The sequence below is a fragment of the Erpetoichthys calabaricus genome, chromosome 12 (assembly GCF_900747795.2).
Source record: "Erpetoichthys calabaricus chromosome 12, fErpCal1.3, whole genome shotgun sequence".
NCBI lineage: Eukaryota > Metazoa > Chordata > Cladistia > Polypteriformes > Polypteridae > Erpetoichthys > Erpetoichthys calabaricus.
The window spans coordinates 48,946,639-48,964,220 of NC_041405.2; the positions used below are offsets into that span (position 1 = coordinate 48,946,639).

General features: G+C 42.2%; 1 protein-coding gene across 1 annotated transcript in view; it reads right to left on the reverse strand.

Moving 5' to 3' along the window:
- Positions 1-1,306: 1,306 nt before the first annotated feature.
- The window catches only part of LOC114662140 (heat shock factor protein 3-like), a 31,163-nt gene continuing 14,887 nt past the window's right edge, over positions 1,307-17,582 (reverse strand). The window contains exons 8-9 of the mRNA XM_051934508.1: positions 3,507-3,749; positions 1,307-2,063 (exon numbers count right to left, since the gene is read on the reverse strand). Of these exons, the coding sequence (XP_051790468.1) occupies positions 1,951-2,063; positions 3,507-3,749 (356 nt within the window). The 3' untranslated portion in view covers positions 1,307-1,950. The remainder of the gene's footprint in view (positions 2,064-3,506; positions 3,750-17,582) is intronic.

Sequence of the window (17,582 nt, forward strand, 5' to 3'; positions counted from 1 at the left end):
GCCAGGTAAGGTCCTTACTCAGGTTGTCCTCAATAGGATCTGTGATCACTTGCTCACATACCAGCAACCGGAGCAGACTGGTTTTATGCCTAAGAAGTTTACCATTGACACGTCCTGGCACTGAGGATTCTCATGGAGCACAAATGCGAATATCGGCAGTTTCTTTGCAGCCTTTGTCGATATTCCTAAATCGTTCGACTCAACTGATCGAGTCGCCCCGTGGGACATCCTGAGACTTTGCGGGATCCCTTCAAGGTTGCTGGATATCATGGCTGGCCTGTACACTAGTACTGTGAGTGCTGTGCAGAGTGGAGGCAGAACCTCCATGTTTTTCCCCAGTTGATTCTGGGATTTGTCAGGAGTGTGTTTTTTCTCCTACTCTGTTCAATGCTTGCATGGACTGGGTGTTGGGCAAGGCTGTGGGGTCCAGGAGCTGTGGGGCATCTGTTGGTGAAGAAAGATTCACTGATCTTGACCTTGCTGACAATGCTGTGAACTTTGTGGAGTCAATGGAGACTCTGATCGGGGTGCTCGAGAGACTGAGTGAGGAGTCTGAGTGTCTGGGCTTGCGAGTGTCCTGGATAAAAACCAAGATCCAGGCCTTTAATGACCTCTTGGGCACAGCCATCAGCAGGACTCCTTTGGTACTGTGTCTATTCAGAGAATCCTTGGGTACCACTGGTTTGACTTTGTGTTGAATGAGCAGTTACTCATCGAGTCCTGAATGAGGCACATTACCTGCATTGTGAGGAAGTGTCAGTTATGGGACTAGGCCATGCGGCTCGATTCCCTGAAGGCGATTCGGCTTGCAGGACGCTCACTGTTGAGGACCCAAATTACAGGACCAGGCCAAAGGGACGTCCATGTTAACACCTCAGATAAAAGGTCATTTCTGGAGGGTGGGACTGGAAAATGTGTCTACTCTGGGGGTTGCTAACCAGAATCCCAAACTGTTTCATTGTGTGGTGGGGACAGCAACGTACTGTACCAGTGCATGCTCCCCAACCTAACCTGAGGAAAAGTGGGAGTACCTGGGAAAAAAAGTCAACAAGCAGAAGACATGAGAAGAAAATGAAAACCCCACACAGATAAGAGAATAGGTGCTGAATTTGAACTCTAGGTATAGAATTTGTAAAGGCTGCAATCTTAACCACTACACCACCTTTCCTTGCTTACAACAACATATAAAATAGACACTGATTAACACCTAGGCTTAAAGATGCCAAGTGTGACCAGCAGTGAACAGACAGCACCCAAAATGTGGTACACTTTGCAAAGGAAGGGGGTGGTTATAATTCTTTTCTCCATTGAAGTGCCACTTGACAAGTAATGCTTTATTCACTAAAATAATAAAGCAAACAGCACCAGAAATGTTCTGTGTACATTTATTACATTGTTATAATGGATACATATTGGTTCCATGAAAGATAATAAAAGCACGTCAATTCAGTTGAGTCAAGTTCAAAAAATATTCTTATACCTGTAGGGGAAACATTTTCACCTTAGATGTACAATATAAAATAATGCCCAAAATACAAACTGCTGAAGGAAACAGACAATAACGGAGGCTTTTCTGCTCCTTGAAGAGCACACAATCACCTGTTTTTCATTAGCATAATACAAGTGCAGCACCACTTGAATATTTTGCTGAATTCATTATTTTGATTGAAAGATTCTTTTTGAGGAACAACATTAATTCTAAACCTACTTGTTTGGCTGCTCTGGAACTTTGCTTTCTTAATTCAGAAATTCTTTTGCTGGAAGGGAAACTTGATGGCGCTTTCCTTGCTGCATCTGTAAATATCAGTTGCTTCATTCAAGTTAGCGTTCCAGACTGCCTATTTTAGAAGGCTGCAGCCATCAATTTCAGCATGAGAAGACATGGTATTTGATCAAGGAAACTGGCTGAATAAAGAAAGATTCTGAATGGGTGTTAAATGATCGTTTGGGTCACTCAGGAGGTTCAAAAACATCACAAGTTGTGCAGTCAGATTCAGCTTCAGAAAAGGCCAATGGAATACTTGAACATGCCAGAATATCTTCTGAAGAAAGACCATCTTCACCTAAAGGTATAAAGTACAGTAAAATAAGACAAGTGCATAGCAACAAAAAGAAGCAACTCACAAAGTCTAAAAGGTTTATTATCTGACATTTCAACGAGAAAATGAAATGGAAGACACTTCAGTGTAAAATCGTTTCTTTAGCTGGATGGTAAAAGCATCAAATGCATTTGTGATATTACTTCACCCTTACCTGGCTAGATCAGAAAATGCACTTTATTATCTAATAATATCTACTTTTGTTTCGATTTCAGGTATTTTCTTTATCAGCCCCTTTCATTTTGTTCTGTTTGAAATAATCAATGCTTGAATAGCACTATATTTTTTATTAGAAATACATACATACAAAAACATTCAAGTTCTCAATTACATCCTACAATCCATGTAAGGAGACAAATCCAATGGTTTTAAGGGAAAAATACTATGTCATCTATATTGGCAATTATCGTATTTTAAAGAAAAAAGAGCGGAGTCTTGGGTAATTGTACTGTGAAACCACTCTCCTTTTCTGGTCTTGAAATTAGTTACTTTACATTCAAATTCTTTTCCATGCTTTTCACAGATAACTGTATCAAATTTGTCACCATGCTATTAGGCTTTAGAAATAAAAGTGTTCTTCCCAGCTGTCAAGAAATGGAAAGTGTTGTTAACAAACTAGCTGGAGCAGATGGGACTTGAATAGAGCAAATCCAGTCCACCCCTAATTATGAACCAGACCTAGCAAACAGCAAAGCTAAACTCAAACAGCAGTCAACTCCAGAAGCACTGAGTGAACCCTGGAATCTAGTTGGCATGTGCTGCTTTACAACATTTCTTATTATGTTTGACAGTTTAAAACTTGATCATGCAGCAAATTCAATTTCATCAGGTCAATCACCCAGCAACTTACTACTCAATTTTTGATTTAAAAGCACATCTATATTAAAATTTATGATTTCTCTTAATTAGAAAAGTTATGGAATACAAGAGAATTTGTGTGTAATACACAGTACTAAAAAATATATACTGTTTGTGTGTAAACTGTATAGTAAGAAGACACATCAGTACTTGTTCTCTTGAAATGACCAGTACATCACAAACGATTTGGGAGAACTATTTCGTAAATTATTTACAATACCACAAGCGGCAGAATGTATGACTATTATATTCTTTGTGTATAAAGATTTATTATTTGATCTATTTTCACTGTTTGTGTCGATGTTTGGAATTCCAGGATCCTGAGAGATGTTAAAACTGCCTGTGTGCCTTTTTCATTTGTGTTTAATTTTCCGCAACGTTATTGTGCAAAGATACTTTAAATTTCATGGGTGAATTGGAATTGAAAATAGCTTAAATCTGAGGATGATATCAGAGTGATCAAGTACTAATGAGTGACTATTTTAGTTACAGGCACAGTTACTTTATGTGCTTTTTCTTATACATTGTACAATGATATCACACACTCACCATTAGCACAGGTTGCATCACATGAGCTTCCAAATTCATCCACATTTTGTAAAAGGTCTGGCTGGAGTTGTTGGATGTCAGGAAGGGCTGGGTTTGTATCAGCTGATAAATCAGGAATTAATGGAGAACAGTCAGCTGTATCTAGAGGTGTTATTTGGTTAGCCTTTCCTGAATCCCAGTTAGTGCAGAGCTCATCTAACAGCGTCAGCAAGGGGTAATTTTTGTAGAGAACTACCCGTTTTCCTAGTAGAAACACAAAACATATGTTAATGGCAATTAGATGGCTAGAAATGACAGACTGCAACATAAAATATACTGTGTAAGTTTGAAAAAATTCTGATGTCATAAATCTAACAAGCTCCAGATTTGTATGCATATTATGACGATTAGAAATAATTATGTGCAACCTTCCACAAAGATGTGGTGTTTTTTTTTTTTTTTTTTTTACACTTTTACAAAAAAAAAATCTGCATATTGAAGTATACAAGTCAATTATAAACACAATGATCTAGCTTTAAAGGCATATTCTTGATTACTAAACATCCACAATTTCTCTTTTGTCAAGAACAATCATCCAAGATTAGGATATGTAACAAATATCTCAAATATCCAAAGTGCATCTTTTTTCCAGCTTCAGTGATTTGGTCTCTTTGCTGCTGTCTCTCTTGAGACTGCACAAATTAGTTAAATAAATAGCTTGTATCAATCTTAATTAATCATGCAAACAATCAATACGGGCTAACAAGTGAAACTGTTGTGTTTTAATGAAAGGAGACAATTTGAGTTAAAGTGCAAGGAGAGCAGACCTTATAACTTAAATGAATTCTGAAAATTAAATCCAAAATGACAAAGGAAACAAGATCTCAATTATAACAATGTATAAAAAGAGAAAGCACAAACACCCAGAACAACCAGTAGCAGCACAGAAGGGTAGGTTCAGCTTCACAGCTGCATAACATACTGCATATTTATTAGGAAACCAAATCAAACAAAATGTTGCAGACAACTTTGCTCAAGGTAAGGCAGTCTGAACAAATAAGATTTTGTCGATATCTAGAAAAATATTTTTGCAAACAACTTACAAAATAATTATTCCCTGTTTGAGTAAACATATTCAGTGGTTATGATTACATTCAGGGTACTTTGGCATTCAGATAAAGTTTATTTCACATGATGATTCACTAAAAGCTTAAGACATTTGTGTACATGTCAAAAGTATGTGATCAAACTTGAAAGGAAAAACATGAGTCATGCATTGCATGTCTTATTTACACTTCTATTATTTCTTAAAATTGGACAGATTTAGTAAAATGCACCCCTCTTAAAAATGATTAGCAGATCGAGGAGGCATCAAGAGGACTACAGATGGCAGTGTCATTTAAGCATAGTTTATGTGAACTTCAGATGTCTTAACATGTACGGTAAGATTCAAAAGACACACCACCTTTCCTTGCTAGTTGTTTGACAAATTTTACTGCATCTTTCCATAAACCTTGAAATAACAGCATTCACCATTTTTGCATCCTTTTAAGAGGAACATCTGACCAAAGTAGTGAAGGACACAGGGGCTTGATACTGTTTATTTGAAAATTATGCATAGTTCACAAGACTAAGAAAATACAGATAAAGCAGGTAAGGAAAGAAAATAAAATGACTTTGTTCTACTAACACTCAATACTAAAGAATTCGCAAAAATTCATTATAGGACGTATTTGCAATCACCAATGTCTATTTAAAAAAATCTTATAAAGAGAATATCTTTAAACAATAGCACTTTAGTGATAGTGCAACTTTACGTTTTAATGTATTTCCTTTACAAGATTCAGTGCAACTGTATAAATATTACATATAGTACCTGCTTCATCGGGCGGCATCGGGAGACCTGGGGACCCGGGTTCTCTTCCCGGGTCCTCCCTGCGTGGAGTTTGCATGTTCTCCCCGTGTCTGCGTGGGTTCCCTCCGGGCACTCCGGTTTCCTCCCACAGTCCAAAGACATGCAGGTTAGGTGGATTGGCTATTCTAAATTGGCCCTAGTGTGTGCTTGGTGTGTGGGTGTGTTTGTGTGTGTCCTGCGGTGGGTTGGCACCCTGCCCGGGATTGGTTCCTGCCTTGTGCCCTGTGTTGGCTGGGATTGGCTCCAGCAGACCCCCGTGACCCTGTGTTCGGATTCAGCGGGTTGGGAAATGGATGGATGGATGGACCTGCTTCATCTGTATGTTTTTATCACGTTGAATTTCAAGTGGAAGTCATGATTTAGGAAACAGGGTAAGCAAAAGAAAATTACTAACATACTAGAGGAGACATAAGGAAGAAATAATAATAATTATAATAATAAAATGCCATAGTGAAAAACATGAGACCGAAAACTCATCAGAGGCCAGGAGACACTTTGTTTAAAAAGAGATTTTTTCATTTTCTGAGATGACACAAGGTACAAAGAGCAAGATTTTGGTAGGAGGATATCGCATCCTAACAGAATCAATAGAAGAGAAGTACCTTGCATTGCTAATCAAAATCTATACTGTTTGCATTAATAGAACAACCTGACCCATAATTCTACTCCCAGAATCAGCAGTAGATTGGAAGTTTGTGCATTACAAAAACTGAACTGCTAAACTACCAAAAAAGTATAATATATACAGTATATGTATATATATATATATATGTGTGTGAATCACCTATTCAATTTGATATCTAGTGACTGTGGAGGCCATTTGAGTACAGTGAACTCATCGTCATGTTTCAGAAACCAGTCTGAGATGATCTGAGCTTTGTGACATGGCGCATTATTCTGCTGGAAGCATCCATCAGAAGATGGGTACACTGTGGTCATATGGTCAACATGGTCAGCAACAATATTCAAGTAGGCTGTGGCATTTAAACAATGCTCAGTTGGTATTAAGGGACCCAAAGGGTGCCAAAGAAAATATCCCCCATAGCACTACCACCATTGATACAAGCCAGGATGGATCCAAGCTTTAATGTTGACAATGTCAATTTCTGATGCTACAATCCAAATGTCACAGCAGAAATCAAGACTCATCAGACCACAAAACATTTTTCCAATCTTCTATTGTCCAATTTTGGTGAGCCTATGTGAACTGTAGCCAGAGTTGCCTGTTCTGAGCTGACAGGGCTGGCAGCTAGTGAAGTCCCAGTGTAGCCCATCTGCTGTAAGGTTCAACGTGTTGCGTGTTCAGAGATGCTTTTCTGCATTACCTCGGTTGTTAACGAGTGATTATTTGAGTTACTGTTGCCTTTCTATCAGCTTGAACCAGTCTGACATCAACAAGGGATTTTCTGCCAGACAATTGCCACTCATTGGATATTTTCTGTTTTTCAGACCGTTCTCTGTATCCCTAGAGATGGTTGTGCATGAAAATCCCAGTAGATCAGCAGTTTTTAAAATACTCCGACCAACTTGTATGGCATGAACAACTAAGCCTTATTCAGAGTCACTTAAATCAACTTTCTTCTCCATTTTGATGCTCGGTTTGAACCTCAGCAGGTCATATTGACAATGCCTACATGCTGAAATGAACTGATGTTTTTGCCATGTGACTGGCTGATCATTAACAAGCAGTTGAACAGGTGTACCCAATAATGTGGCTAGTGAGTGCATATGTATGTGCGTGATATATATATATATATATATATATATATATATATATATTGTGAGCTGCGAAGCTAATCCTACCCCCAAAAAGATACAGACGCCCCTGGAAAAAGCCGTAGGAAACCCCTAGGAAACTTAAACAGACTACCTGCACATTTCTCCTTTTCCTTCTGGCCGGCTCTGTCGCGTAATCTGCCTCCCGCGCGCTACTCCGCCTTGTCAAAAAGCCTGTGCCGACTTCTCTCTGTGGTTAAAAAATGGATTTTCTGCTTCTTTCTCTCTCTCAGACCTCTGGTGCTCCTCGCACGTATTCCTCCGAAGCGGAGGTGTAAACTCTTTCAAGGAGCACGTTTGAAACAGTTTTAAAAGATAAATGTTTGTTTGCAGTGTTTGAATAAAAATTCGAGTTTCTTCAACTTCCACTGGTCTTCTGTGCAATCTTGTAACCCAAGCGTGACAAGTGGTACCAGGAGTGGTTGCACAGATGGATGCATTAGCACAAGCGGAAGTCGAATACCTTTTCCAAATCGCCCAGAATGTTCCTATCCCATATGATTCGGAAGATGATTTACATTCCGAACATCCTGCGCCTAGCCTCCAGCCTCCGTCTGTCAGACGAACAGACACCCAACAATATATTCAGCCTCGAAGAGCCTCTCCAATCCCTCAACAGTATGTTCCGCCTCCACCAGCACCTGCGCAAGTTACTAGACATGTAATTCCTCTGCCTCCACTTCCGGACAATGCTAAGAATGTCCTGTCGAAGATGGGCCCATCTGATGACCCAGAGCTATTTCTTTTGGCTTTTGAACAAGTGGCGACTGTGTTAGGATGGGACAAACGTCTTTGGGCTGTTATCATCACCCCGTTTTTGTCTGGTGATGCACTACTTTCATTACGAAATATACCTAACGACAAATTTGGCGATTATGATTTTTTGAAAGATCAGCTTGTCTTGAAGCAAGCCACGACGTTTTTGTCAAAAGGTTTTGCACTTTACAACTGGAGGTTGGATATGGACAGGTCTGTTCGTGCTCAGATACAAGATTTGATTCTTAAAGTGCAATGCTGGTTTGAGGGAGATAAGGTTGAGCGCATCGTTGAAAAAGTTGTTATGAACGTAGTGCTGTTTGGAATACCTGCACCCATCCGAGATGAATTTCTTCGTCACAATCTTGAATCTCTAGATATTATTTCACAACGTCTAGAAGGCTCCCAGACCACTTTCAAAACAAGCGGTAGCTTCGGTACTCAGTATCCTGTGTTAAAACCTATAAGGGAACGCCCAGAGTATCCTCGTCAACTTGATCGTGTACCTCATCATCCTTCAACAACTGATATTCAGATGTCGTCGGCTAGACCACCAGGAAATGCAGTTGCTGCAACCACAAATGAGATGCCTGCTACCGGAGACAGAGGTCGTGGTCGTGGACGTCGTCGATTTGGTGCCGGCGAGCGAAGAGGTTTCCGGTGTGATCAGCCTGGTCATTTAGTGAGAGATTGTCGTCTGTCTCCAGCCCGTTCAATGGAAATTGGCATAGCAGAGGTTTGTTGCTCGAATATCCCGGATCCGTCGAAAAACAAAGATGGCTTATTTTTCTCTGTAAAGTTCGGGAGCCGACAGGTGACAGCGTTTTTGGACTCGGGCAGTGACCTTTGTGTTGTAAGACGCGACTGTCTTGACGACAGTTACCATAAACCATAATAATACTGAGACTGTTAACATACGCTGTGTACATGGAGATGTTAAGAACTATGAGACATTATTTCTTCCTGTAACTTATAAGAGTCGTCACTTTACAGTGTGGTCTGCTATTTCTGATTCATGCCCTTGGCCTTTGCTGATAGGCAGAAGGAATGCTCTTTTTCCTATATTAATGGCTGAACACCAGTCACTAATCGACTCACCTGTTAAACCCATTCGGGGGGAGGGAGACGGGGAACTGGTGGCAGTAGGGAACAATTTAGGTCCCAATTTACATATTGAACCAGATCTCTCCAGTGAGTCGGAGGAAAACTCCTTGGAGAATTTCTCAAATTGTCAAGACCCTTGCACGTCCTCTCAAATTGTAAATGTCTCAGAACCCAAACCGAGTTCTAGCGAGCAGCAGGATTTTGTGCGCTTGCAGCGTGCTGATAGCTCGTTGGAGTATGCATTTAACCAGGCTTACACTGCCAGTGACTCCTATTACCAAGACCGATATAATGGGAGCCTAAAAACACCACACTTTCTGGTGAAAGATGGTTGTATTTTCAGAGTGATTTCGGATCATTTATTGGAAGACTTTATTGAGCAATTAGTAGTACCTGAAACACATAGGGAAATTCTTTTACAGCTGGCTCACTCTCATATCTTGGGAGGACACCTGGGGTCTGATAAAACAAGAGAGCGATTATCGAAGCGATTTTATTGGCTAAATATGGGAAAAGATGTTGAATGGTTCTGCACTTCATGCCCTGACTGCCAAATCGTCTCTGCTCATAAGCCTCCTAGGGCTCCCCTTTGCCCTATGCCTATTTTGGATGTCCCCTTTCAGAGGGTGGGTTTAGATATTGTAGGACCTTTGCCTAGAACTAAAAATGGTTTCCAGTATATGCTGGTGTTAGTTGATTATGCAACGCGATATCCAGAAGTAACTGCTTTGAAAAAGGCAAACTCCTCGTCTGTAGCCAAAGCTCTCTCTGTGATGTTCACCCGTATTGGCATTCCTAAGGAAATTTTAACTGATCAAGGCACACCTTTCACTTCTCGTGTGATGGAACAATTATGTAAACGGTTCGCTATTAAGAAATTGTGCACCACCGTTTACCATCCTCAAACTAATGGCTTGACTGAACGGTTTAACCTTAAAACAGATAATCAGAAGAGTTGCTCATAATGATCCCACAACATGGGACACTGTCCTGCCTTTTTTTTTGTTCGCTGTACGAGAATCACCGCAGGCATCCACTGGTTTGAGTCCCTTCGAGCTGTTATTTGGCAGACGCCCAAGAGGCATCCTAGATGTTGTTCGAGAAGAATGGATAGGTCATGAAACAACCTCTCTTGGGGAGGGTTTTGCAGAGCGAATAGTTTCCTTACATGAAAGAATTTCCAGACTTTCTTCTATTGCTGTAGAGCATCAACAACGAGAACAGGAAACACAAAAACGTCTATATGATAGACGCAGTCAGCTTCGTGAATTCAAACCAGGCGATCGTGTTTTAGTATTAATACCGTCAGACCCACATAAATTCCTAGCTAAATGGCAAGGCCCAGCAGTTATCGAAGAGCGTATGGGACCAGTAAATTACAAGGTTAGAATTCCTGGTCAACGAAAACCATTTCAAATTTTGCACATTAATCAATTAAAGAAATGGCACGACAGACAACAGGTTCACAATACCTTGACTGCTGTTTCTCAGACTGATGTTGTCATTGGCAACGATTTGACTGATCCACAAAAGACAGAATTATTAAACTTAATAGAACAGAACACTGATGTTTTTTCAGACTTACCAGGCGTTACTAATTTAGCAGAACATAAAATCACAACTGAAGCCGGTGTTCGGGTGCAGATGCGTCCATTTCGAATTCCGGAAGCACGAAGGAATATTGTGCGCGAAGAAGTCAAGAAGATGCTGGAACTAGGTGTGATTCGTGAAAGCAAAAGTGACTGGTGCTCTCCGGTCGTGTTAGTCCCCAAGCCGGACGGTTCGGTTCGTTTTTGTATTGATTTTAGGTGCTTGAATAAGGTGTCTAAATTCGATGCTTACCCAATGCCCCGGGTGGACGAGCTCTTGGAAAAACTGGGTCAGGCGACCTATATTTCCACACTAGACCTCACAAAAGGTTATTGGCAGGTGCCTCTTGAGGCTAATAGTTGTGAGAAAACAGCATTTACGACTCCTGATGGACTTTATGAATTTACAAGACTCCCATTTGGTCTTCATGGAGCCCCTTTAACTTTTCAGCGAATGATGGATCAAATACTACGCCCACATTCTTAATATTCTGGGGCGTATCTTGATGATGTAGTTATTTTCAGCAATGATTGGCATTCACATTTACAACGCCTACAAGCTGTACTTGATAGCCTGAAACAAGCTGGATTAACTGCTAACCCTAAGAAATGTAAACTAGGTATGTCTGAGACTCATTATCTAGGTTACTCGATGGGCAGGGGTTTACTTCGTCCACAACTAAGGAAAATAGAGGAGGTGCTTGCTTACCCACATCCTAAAACGCAAAAACAGGTGCGCGCTTTCCTCGGACTAGCTGGTTACTACAGAAGATTCATCCCTGACTTTGCAAATAGAGCTGCTCCTCTTTCAGAGCTTACTAAAGGAAGAAAAAACCGCCCTATTATATGGACAGAACTTTGCGAACGTTCCTTTTCAGATTTAAAAAAAGCCTTGTCATCTTATCCAGTGCTACGAAATCCTGATTTCTCTAAAAATTTTATTCTACAAACAGACGCTAGTGCATTCGGAGTAGGAGCGGTCCTTTCCCAGGTATTTGAGGGTGAAGAACACCCTATCACGTACTTGAGTAGGAAATTACTCCCAAGAGAACGCAATTATTCAACTATTGAAAAAGAATGTTTAGCAATTAAATGGGCTATAGAAGCACTACGGTATTACTTATGGGGACGCAGGTTCACATTAGTAACTGATCATGCTCCACTTCAATGGTTATACCGTCAAAAAGATACAAACTCCCGTCTTATGAGATGGTTTTTGGGATTACAACCTTACAGTTTTGAAGTCAGACACCGACCTGGCTCTGAACACATAAATGCTGACGTGCTATCACGTCTCTTTGAACCGGGTCTGGAGAATCGCTTGATTCACGGAAACGTGAATAAAGCTGAGGGAGGGGGTGTGAGCTGCGAAGCTAATCCTACCCCCAAAAAGATACAGACGCCCCTGGAAAAAGCCCTAGGAAACCCCTAGGAAACTTAAACAGACTACCTTCACATTTCTCCTTTTCCTTCTGGCCGGCTCTGTCGCGTAATCTGCCTCCCGTGCGCTACTCCGCCTTGTCAAAAAGCCTGTGCCGACTTCTATCTGTGGTTAAAAAATGGATTTTCTGCTTCTTTCTCTCTCTCAGACCTCTGGTGCTCCTCGCACGTATTCCTCCGAAGCAGAGGTGTAAACTCTTTCAAGGAGCACGTTTGAAACAGTTTTAAAAGATAAAAGTTTGTTTGCAGTGTTTGAATAAAAATTCGAGTTTCTTCAACTTCCACTGGTCTTCTGTGCAATCTTGTAACCCAAGCGTGACAATATTATATATTATATATATATATATATATATATATATATATATATATATATATATATATATATATACACACACACACACACACACACATATATATAATACATATATACACTCACTGGAGGCAGCTGATAGGTACCGGCAGGCCAAGGAGAATGTGGCTTTGGTGGTTGCTGAGGCAAAAACTCGGGCGTGGGAGGAGTTCGGGGAGGCCATGGAGAACGACTTTCGGACGGCTTCGAGGAGATTCTGGTCCACCATCCGGCGTCTCAGGAAGGGGAAGCAGTGCAGTGTCAACACTGTATATGGTGGGGATGGTACGCTGCTGACCTCGACTTGGGACGTTGTGGGTCGGTGGGGGGGAGTACTTCGAAGACCTACTCAATCCCATTAACATGCCTTCCCATGAGGAAGCAGAGCCTGGGGACTCAGAGGTGGGCTCCCCCATCTCTGGGACTGAGGTCACCGAGGTGGTCAAAAAACTCCTTGGTGGCAGGGCCCCGGGGGTGGATGAGATACGCCCGGAGTTCCTCAAGGCTCTGGATGTTGTAGGACTGTCTTGGTTGACACACCTCTGCAACATCGCATGGACATCAGGAACAGTGCCTCTGGACTGGCAGACCGGGGTGGTGGTCCCCCTCTTTAAGAAGGGGGATCAGAGGGTGTGTTCCAACTACAGAGGGATCACACTCCTCAGCCTCCCTGGAAAAGTCTATTCAGGGGTCCTGGAGAGGAGGGTCCGTCGGATAGTCGAGCCTTGGATTCAGGAGGAACAGTGTGGCTTTCATCCTGGTCGCGGAACAGTGGACCAGCTCTATACCCTTAGCAGGGTCCTGGAGGGTGCATGGGAGTTTGCCCAACCAGTCTACATGTGTTTTGTGGACTTGTAAAAGGCATTCGACCGTGTCCCTCGGGGAATCCTGTGGGGGGTACTCCGAGAGTATGGGGTACCGGCCCCCCTTGATAACGGCTGTTCGGTCCCTGTACGATCGGTGCCAGAGCTTGGTCCGCATTGCCGGCAGTAAGTCGAACCCGTTTCCAGTGAGAGTTGGACTCCGCCAGGGCTGCCCTTTGTCACCGATTCTGTTCATAACTTTTATGGACAGAATTTCTAGGCGCAGCCAGGGCGTTGAGGGGGTCCGGTTTGGTGGGCACAGGATGGGGTCACTGCTTTTTGCAGATGATGTTGTCCTGTTTGCTTCATCAGGCCGTGATCTTCAGCTCTCTCTGGATCAGTTCGCAGCCGAGTGTGAAGCGGCTGGGATGAGAATCAGCACCTCCAAATCCGAGACCATGGTCCTCAGCCGGAAAAGGGTGGAGTGCCCTCTCAGGGTTGGTGGCAAGATCCTGCCCCAAGTGGAGGAGTTCAAGTATCTCGGGGTCTTGTTCACGAGTGAGGGAAGAATGGAGCGTGAGATCGACAGGCGGATCGGTGCGGCATCCGCAGTAATGCGGGCGCTGCATCGGTCTGTCGTGGTGAAAAAGGAGCTGAGCCGCAAGACGAAGCTCTCAATTTACCAGTCGATCTATGTTCCTACCCTCACCTATGGTCATGAGCTATGGGTAGTGACCGAAAGAACGAGATCGCGAATACAAGCGGCTGAAATGAGTTTCCTCCGCAGGGTGTCTGGGCTTTCCCTTAAAGATAGGGTGAGAAGCTCAGTCATCCGGGAGGGACTCAGAGTAGAGCCGCTGCTCCTCCGCATCGAGAGGAGTCAGATGAGGTGGCTCGGGCATCTGATCAGGATGCCTCCTGGACGCCTCCCTGGTGAGGTGTTCCGGGCACGTCTAACTGGGAGGAGGCCCCAGGGAAGACCCAGGACATGCTGGAGGGACTATGTCTCTCGACTGGCCTGGGAACGCCTTGGGATTCTCCCGGAAGAGCTAGAAGAAGTGGCCGGGGAGAGGGAAGTCTGGGCATCTCTGCTCAAGCTGCTGCCCCCGTGACCCGACCTCGGATAAGCGGGAGACAATGGATGGATGGATGGATGGATATACACTCATGTACGGTGGGGCAAAAAAGTATTTAGTCAGCCACCAATTGTGCAAGTTCTCCCACTTAAAAAGATGAGAGAGGCCTGTAATTTTCATCATAGGTATACCTCAACTATGAGAGACAAAATGAGAAAAAAAAAACAGAAAATCACATTGTCTGATTTTTAAAGAATTTATTTGCAAATTATGGTGGAAAGTAAGTATTTGGTCACCTACAAATGAGCAAGATTTCTGGCTCTCACAGACCTGTAACTTCTTCTGTAAGAGGCTCCTCTGTCCTCCACTCGTTACCTGTATTAATGGCACCTGTTTGAACTCGTTATCAATATAAAAGACACCTGTCTACAACCTCAAACAGTCACACTCCAAACTCCACTATGACCAAGACCAAAGAGCTGTCAAAGGACACCAAAAACAAAATTGTAGACCTGCACCAGGCTGGGAAGACTGAATCTGCAATAGGTAAGCAGCTTGGTATGAAGAAATCAACTGTGGGAGCAATTATTAGAAAATGGAAGACATACAAGACCACTGATAATCTCCCTCGATCTGGGGCTCCAAGCAAGATCTCACCCCATGGGGTCAAAATGATCACAAGAACGGTGAGCAAAAATCCCAGAACCACACGGGGGGGACCTAGTGAATGACCTGCAGAGAGCTGGGACCAAAGTAACAAAGGCTACCATCAGTAACACACTATGCCACCAGGGACTCAAATCCTGCAGTGCCAGACGTGTCCCCCTGCTTAAGCCAGTACATGTGCAGGCCCGTTTGAAGTTTGCTAGACAGCATTTGGATGATCCAGAAGAGGACTGGGAGAATATCATATGGTCAGATGAAACCAAAATAGAACTTTTTGGTAAAAACTCTACTCGTCGTGTTTGGAGGAGAAAGAATGTTGAGTTGCATCCAAAGAACACCATACCTACTGTAAAGCATGGGGGTGGAAACATCATGCTTTGGGGCTGTTTTTCTGCAAAGGGACCAGGACGACTGATCCGTGTAAAGGAAAGAATGAATGGGGCCATGTATCAGATTTTGAGTGAAAACCTTCTTCCATCAGCAAGGGCATTGAAGCTGAAACGTGGCTGGGTCTTTCAGCATGACAATGATCCCAAACACACCGCCCGGGTAACGAAGGAGTGGCTTCGTAAGAAGCATTTCAAGGTCCTGGAGTGGCCTAGCCAGTCTCCAGATCTCAACCCCATAGAAAATCTTTGTAGGGAGTTGAAAGTCCGTGTTGCCAAGCAACAGCCCCAAAACATCACTGCTCTAGGGGAGATCTGCATGGAGGAATGGGCCAAAATACCAGCAACAGTGTGTGAAAACCTTGTGAAGACTTACAGAAAACGTTTGACCTCTGTCATTGCCAACAAAGGGTATATGACAAAGTACTGAGATGAACATTTGTTATTGACCAAATACTTTTTTTCCACCATAATTTGCAAATAAATTCTTCAAAAATCAGACAATGTGATTTTCTGGATTTTTTTTTCTCATTTTGTCTCTCATAGTTGAGGTATACCTATGATGAAAATTACAGGCCTCTCTCATCTTTTTAAGTGGGAGAACTTGCACAATTGGTGGCTGACTAAATACTTTTTTGCCTCACTGTACATATGTACACATACATATACATAAATATTTGTAGTTGGAGATCCACAAAGGGAGAGAATGAATCACTTATCATAAAGTAGTTTTTATTCCTGAGCTTTCCGCTCCTGCCAGGAGCCGTCATCAGAGGATAATGATTAGACATACAAGAATCAAAGGCAATATATAGCAAAATAAGGCGCAGGGGGGATGAGTAGGTGAGTGTGTGGGTTGGGGGTAATGAGGTGGGGTTAGGAAGGTGTTGGTTGTTATTGCCTTTGATTCTTGTAAGTCTAATCATTATCCTGTGATGATGGCTCCTGGCAGGAGCGGACAGCTCAGGAATAAAAACTACTTTATAAGTGATTCATTCTCTCCCTTTGTGGATCTCCAACTATAAATATGCAAACCGTATCACAGACCTTCGCTTCCATACATACATATATACATATAATATAATGTGCCAACAGGAATTAAAGGAGTTTAGAAGTCTGCAACTGTGTGTAGTATTTATCTTGAGTATGAAACAGAGGTCATCACACTTTTACTCAATCAAATTGTGTGTCACTACCTATCTTTAAAAAGGTACATTTTGTTTCCTCACTGTGCATACAGGTCAGATAGTTACTTTCACATTGTAAATGCTTTGAGATGAGTCAGGCAACCATTTTGTCTGAACTAGTGTGATGACAATAACATCTTGGCAGTGCAGCATCTCAAATACCTACAGGTCCTAGTTGGTAATGCTGGAACATGCTTAATGGGATGACAGAGATGACTTGGAATTCACTATAGAACAGATGCATAAAGTCGAGCCAATATAATCCAAAATCTCTGCCAGGGATTTTATAAAGTTGATGGCCTCAGGAAAATAACTACTCTCTTGATGAAAGCTGTACACTTGAAACATTAAAAAAAGATGTGCAGAGACATAATTTTCAGCAAGGAAATAAAATCTACTTTTGCTCTTGCAGACATATGCTGATGAAATCCTACACTACAACCTTATTATAAACTGGTAACTGAAACAAATTCCTCACGTTTACATGAAGTGTTCATAACTTATAATGTTAGAAAACAAAACCAACATAAAAAATAAACACCTCTGTATAACATCTGCAAGTCAGAAGTAAGTAACAACACATTACCAGATATTGTAAATTAGCTATTATAAAATATGTGTCATACTGAGAGCAGCTGTAAAACTATTTGAGAAACAGCTACTCATCATGACATGAAGAAAGTGGCCATGTTATACAGTATACAGTGATCCCTTGCTATATCGCGCTTCGTCTTTCGCGGCTTCACTCCATCGCGGATTTTAAATGTAAGCATATGTGAATATATATTGCGGATTTTTCACTGCTTCATGGATGTCTGCGGTCTACAGTACGTGTGCTTCCTCAGTTGATTTGCCCATTTGAATTGAAACAAGGGACGCATTTGAATTGAAACAAGGGACGCTATTGGTGGATGGCTGAGAAGCTACCCAATCAGAGCATGCGGTTAAGTTCCTGTGTGCTGCTGATTGGCTCAGCGACGGAGTGCTGCATTAACCAGGAAGTACTAATCTCACTCATTCAGAATTAACGTGCACAAGCGCCAACAGAAG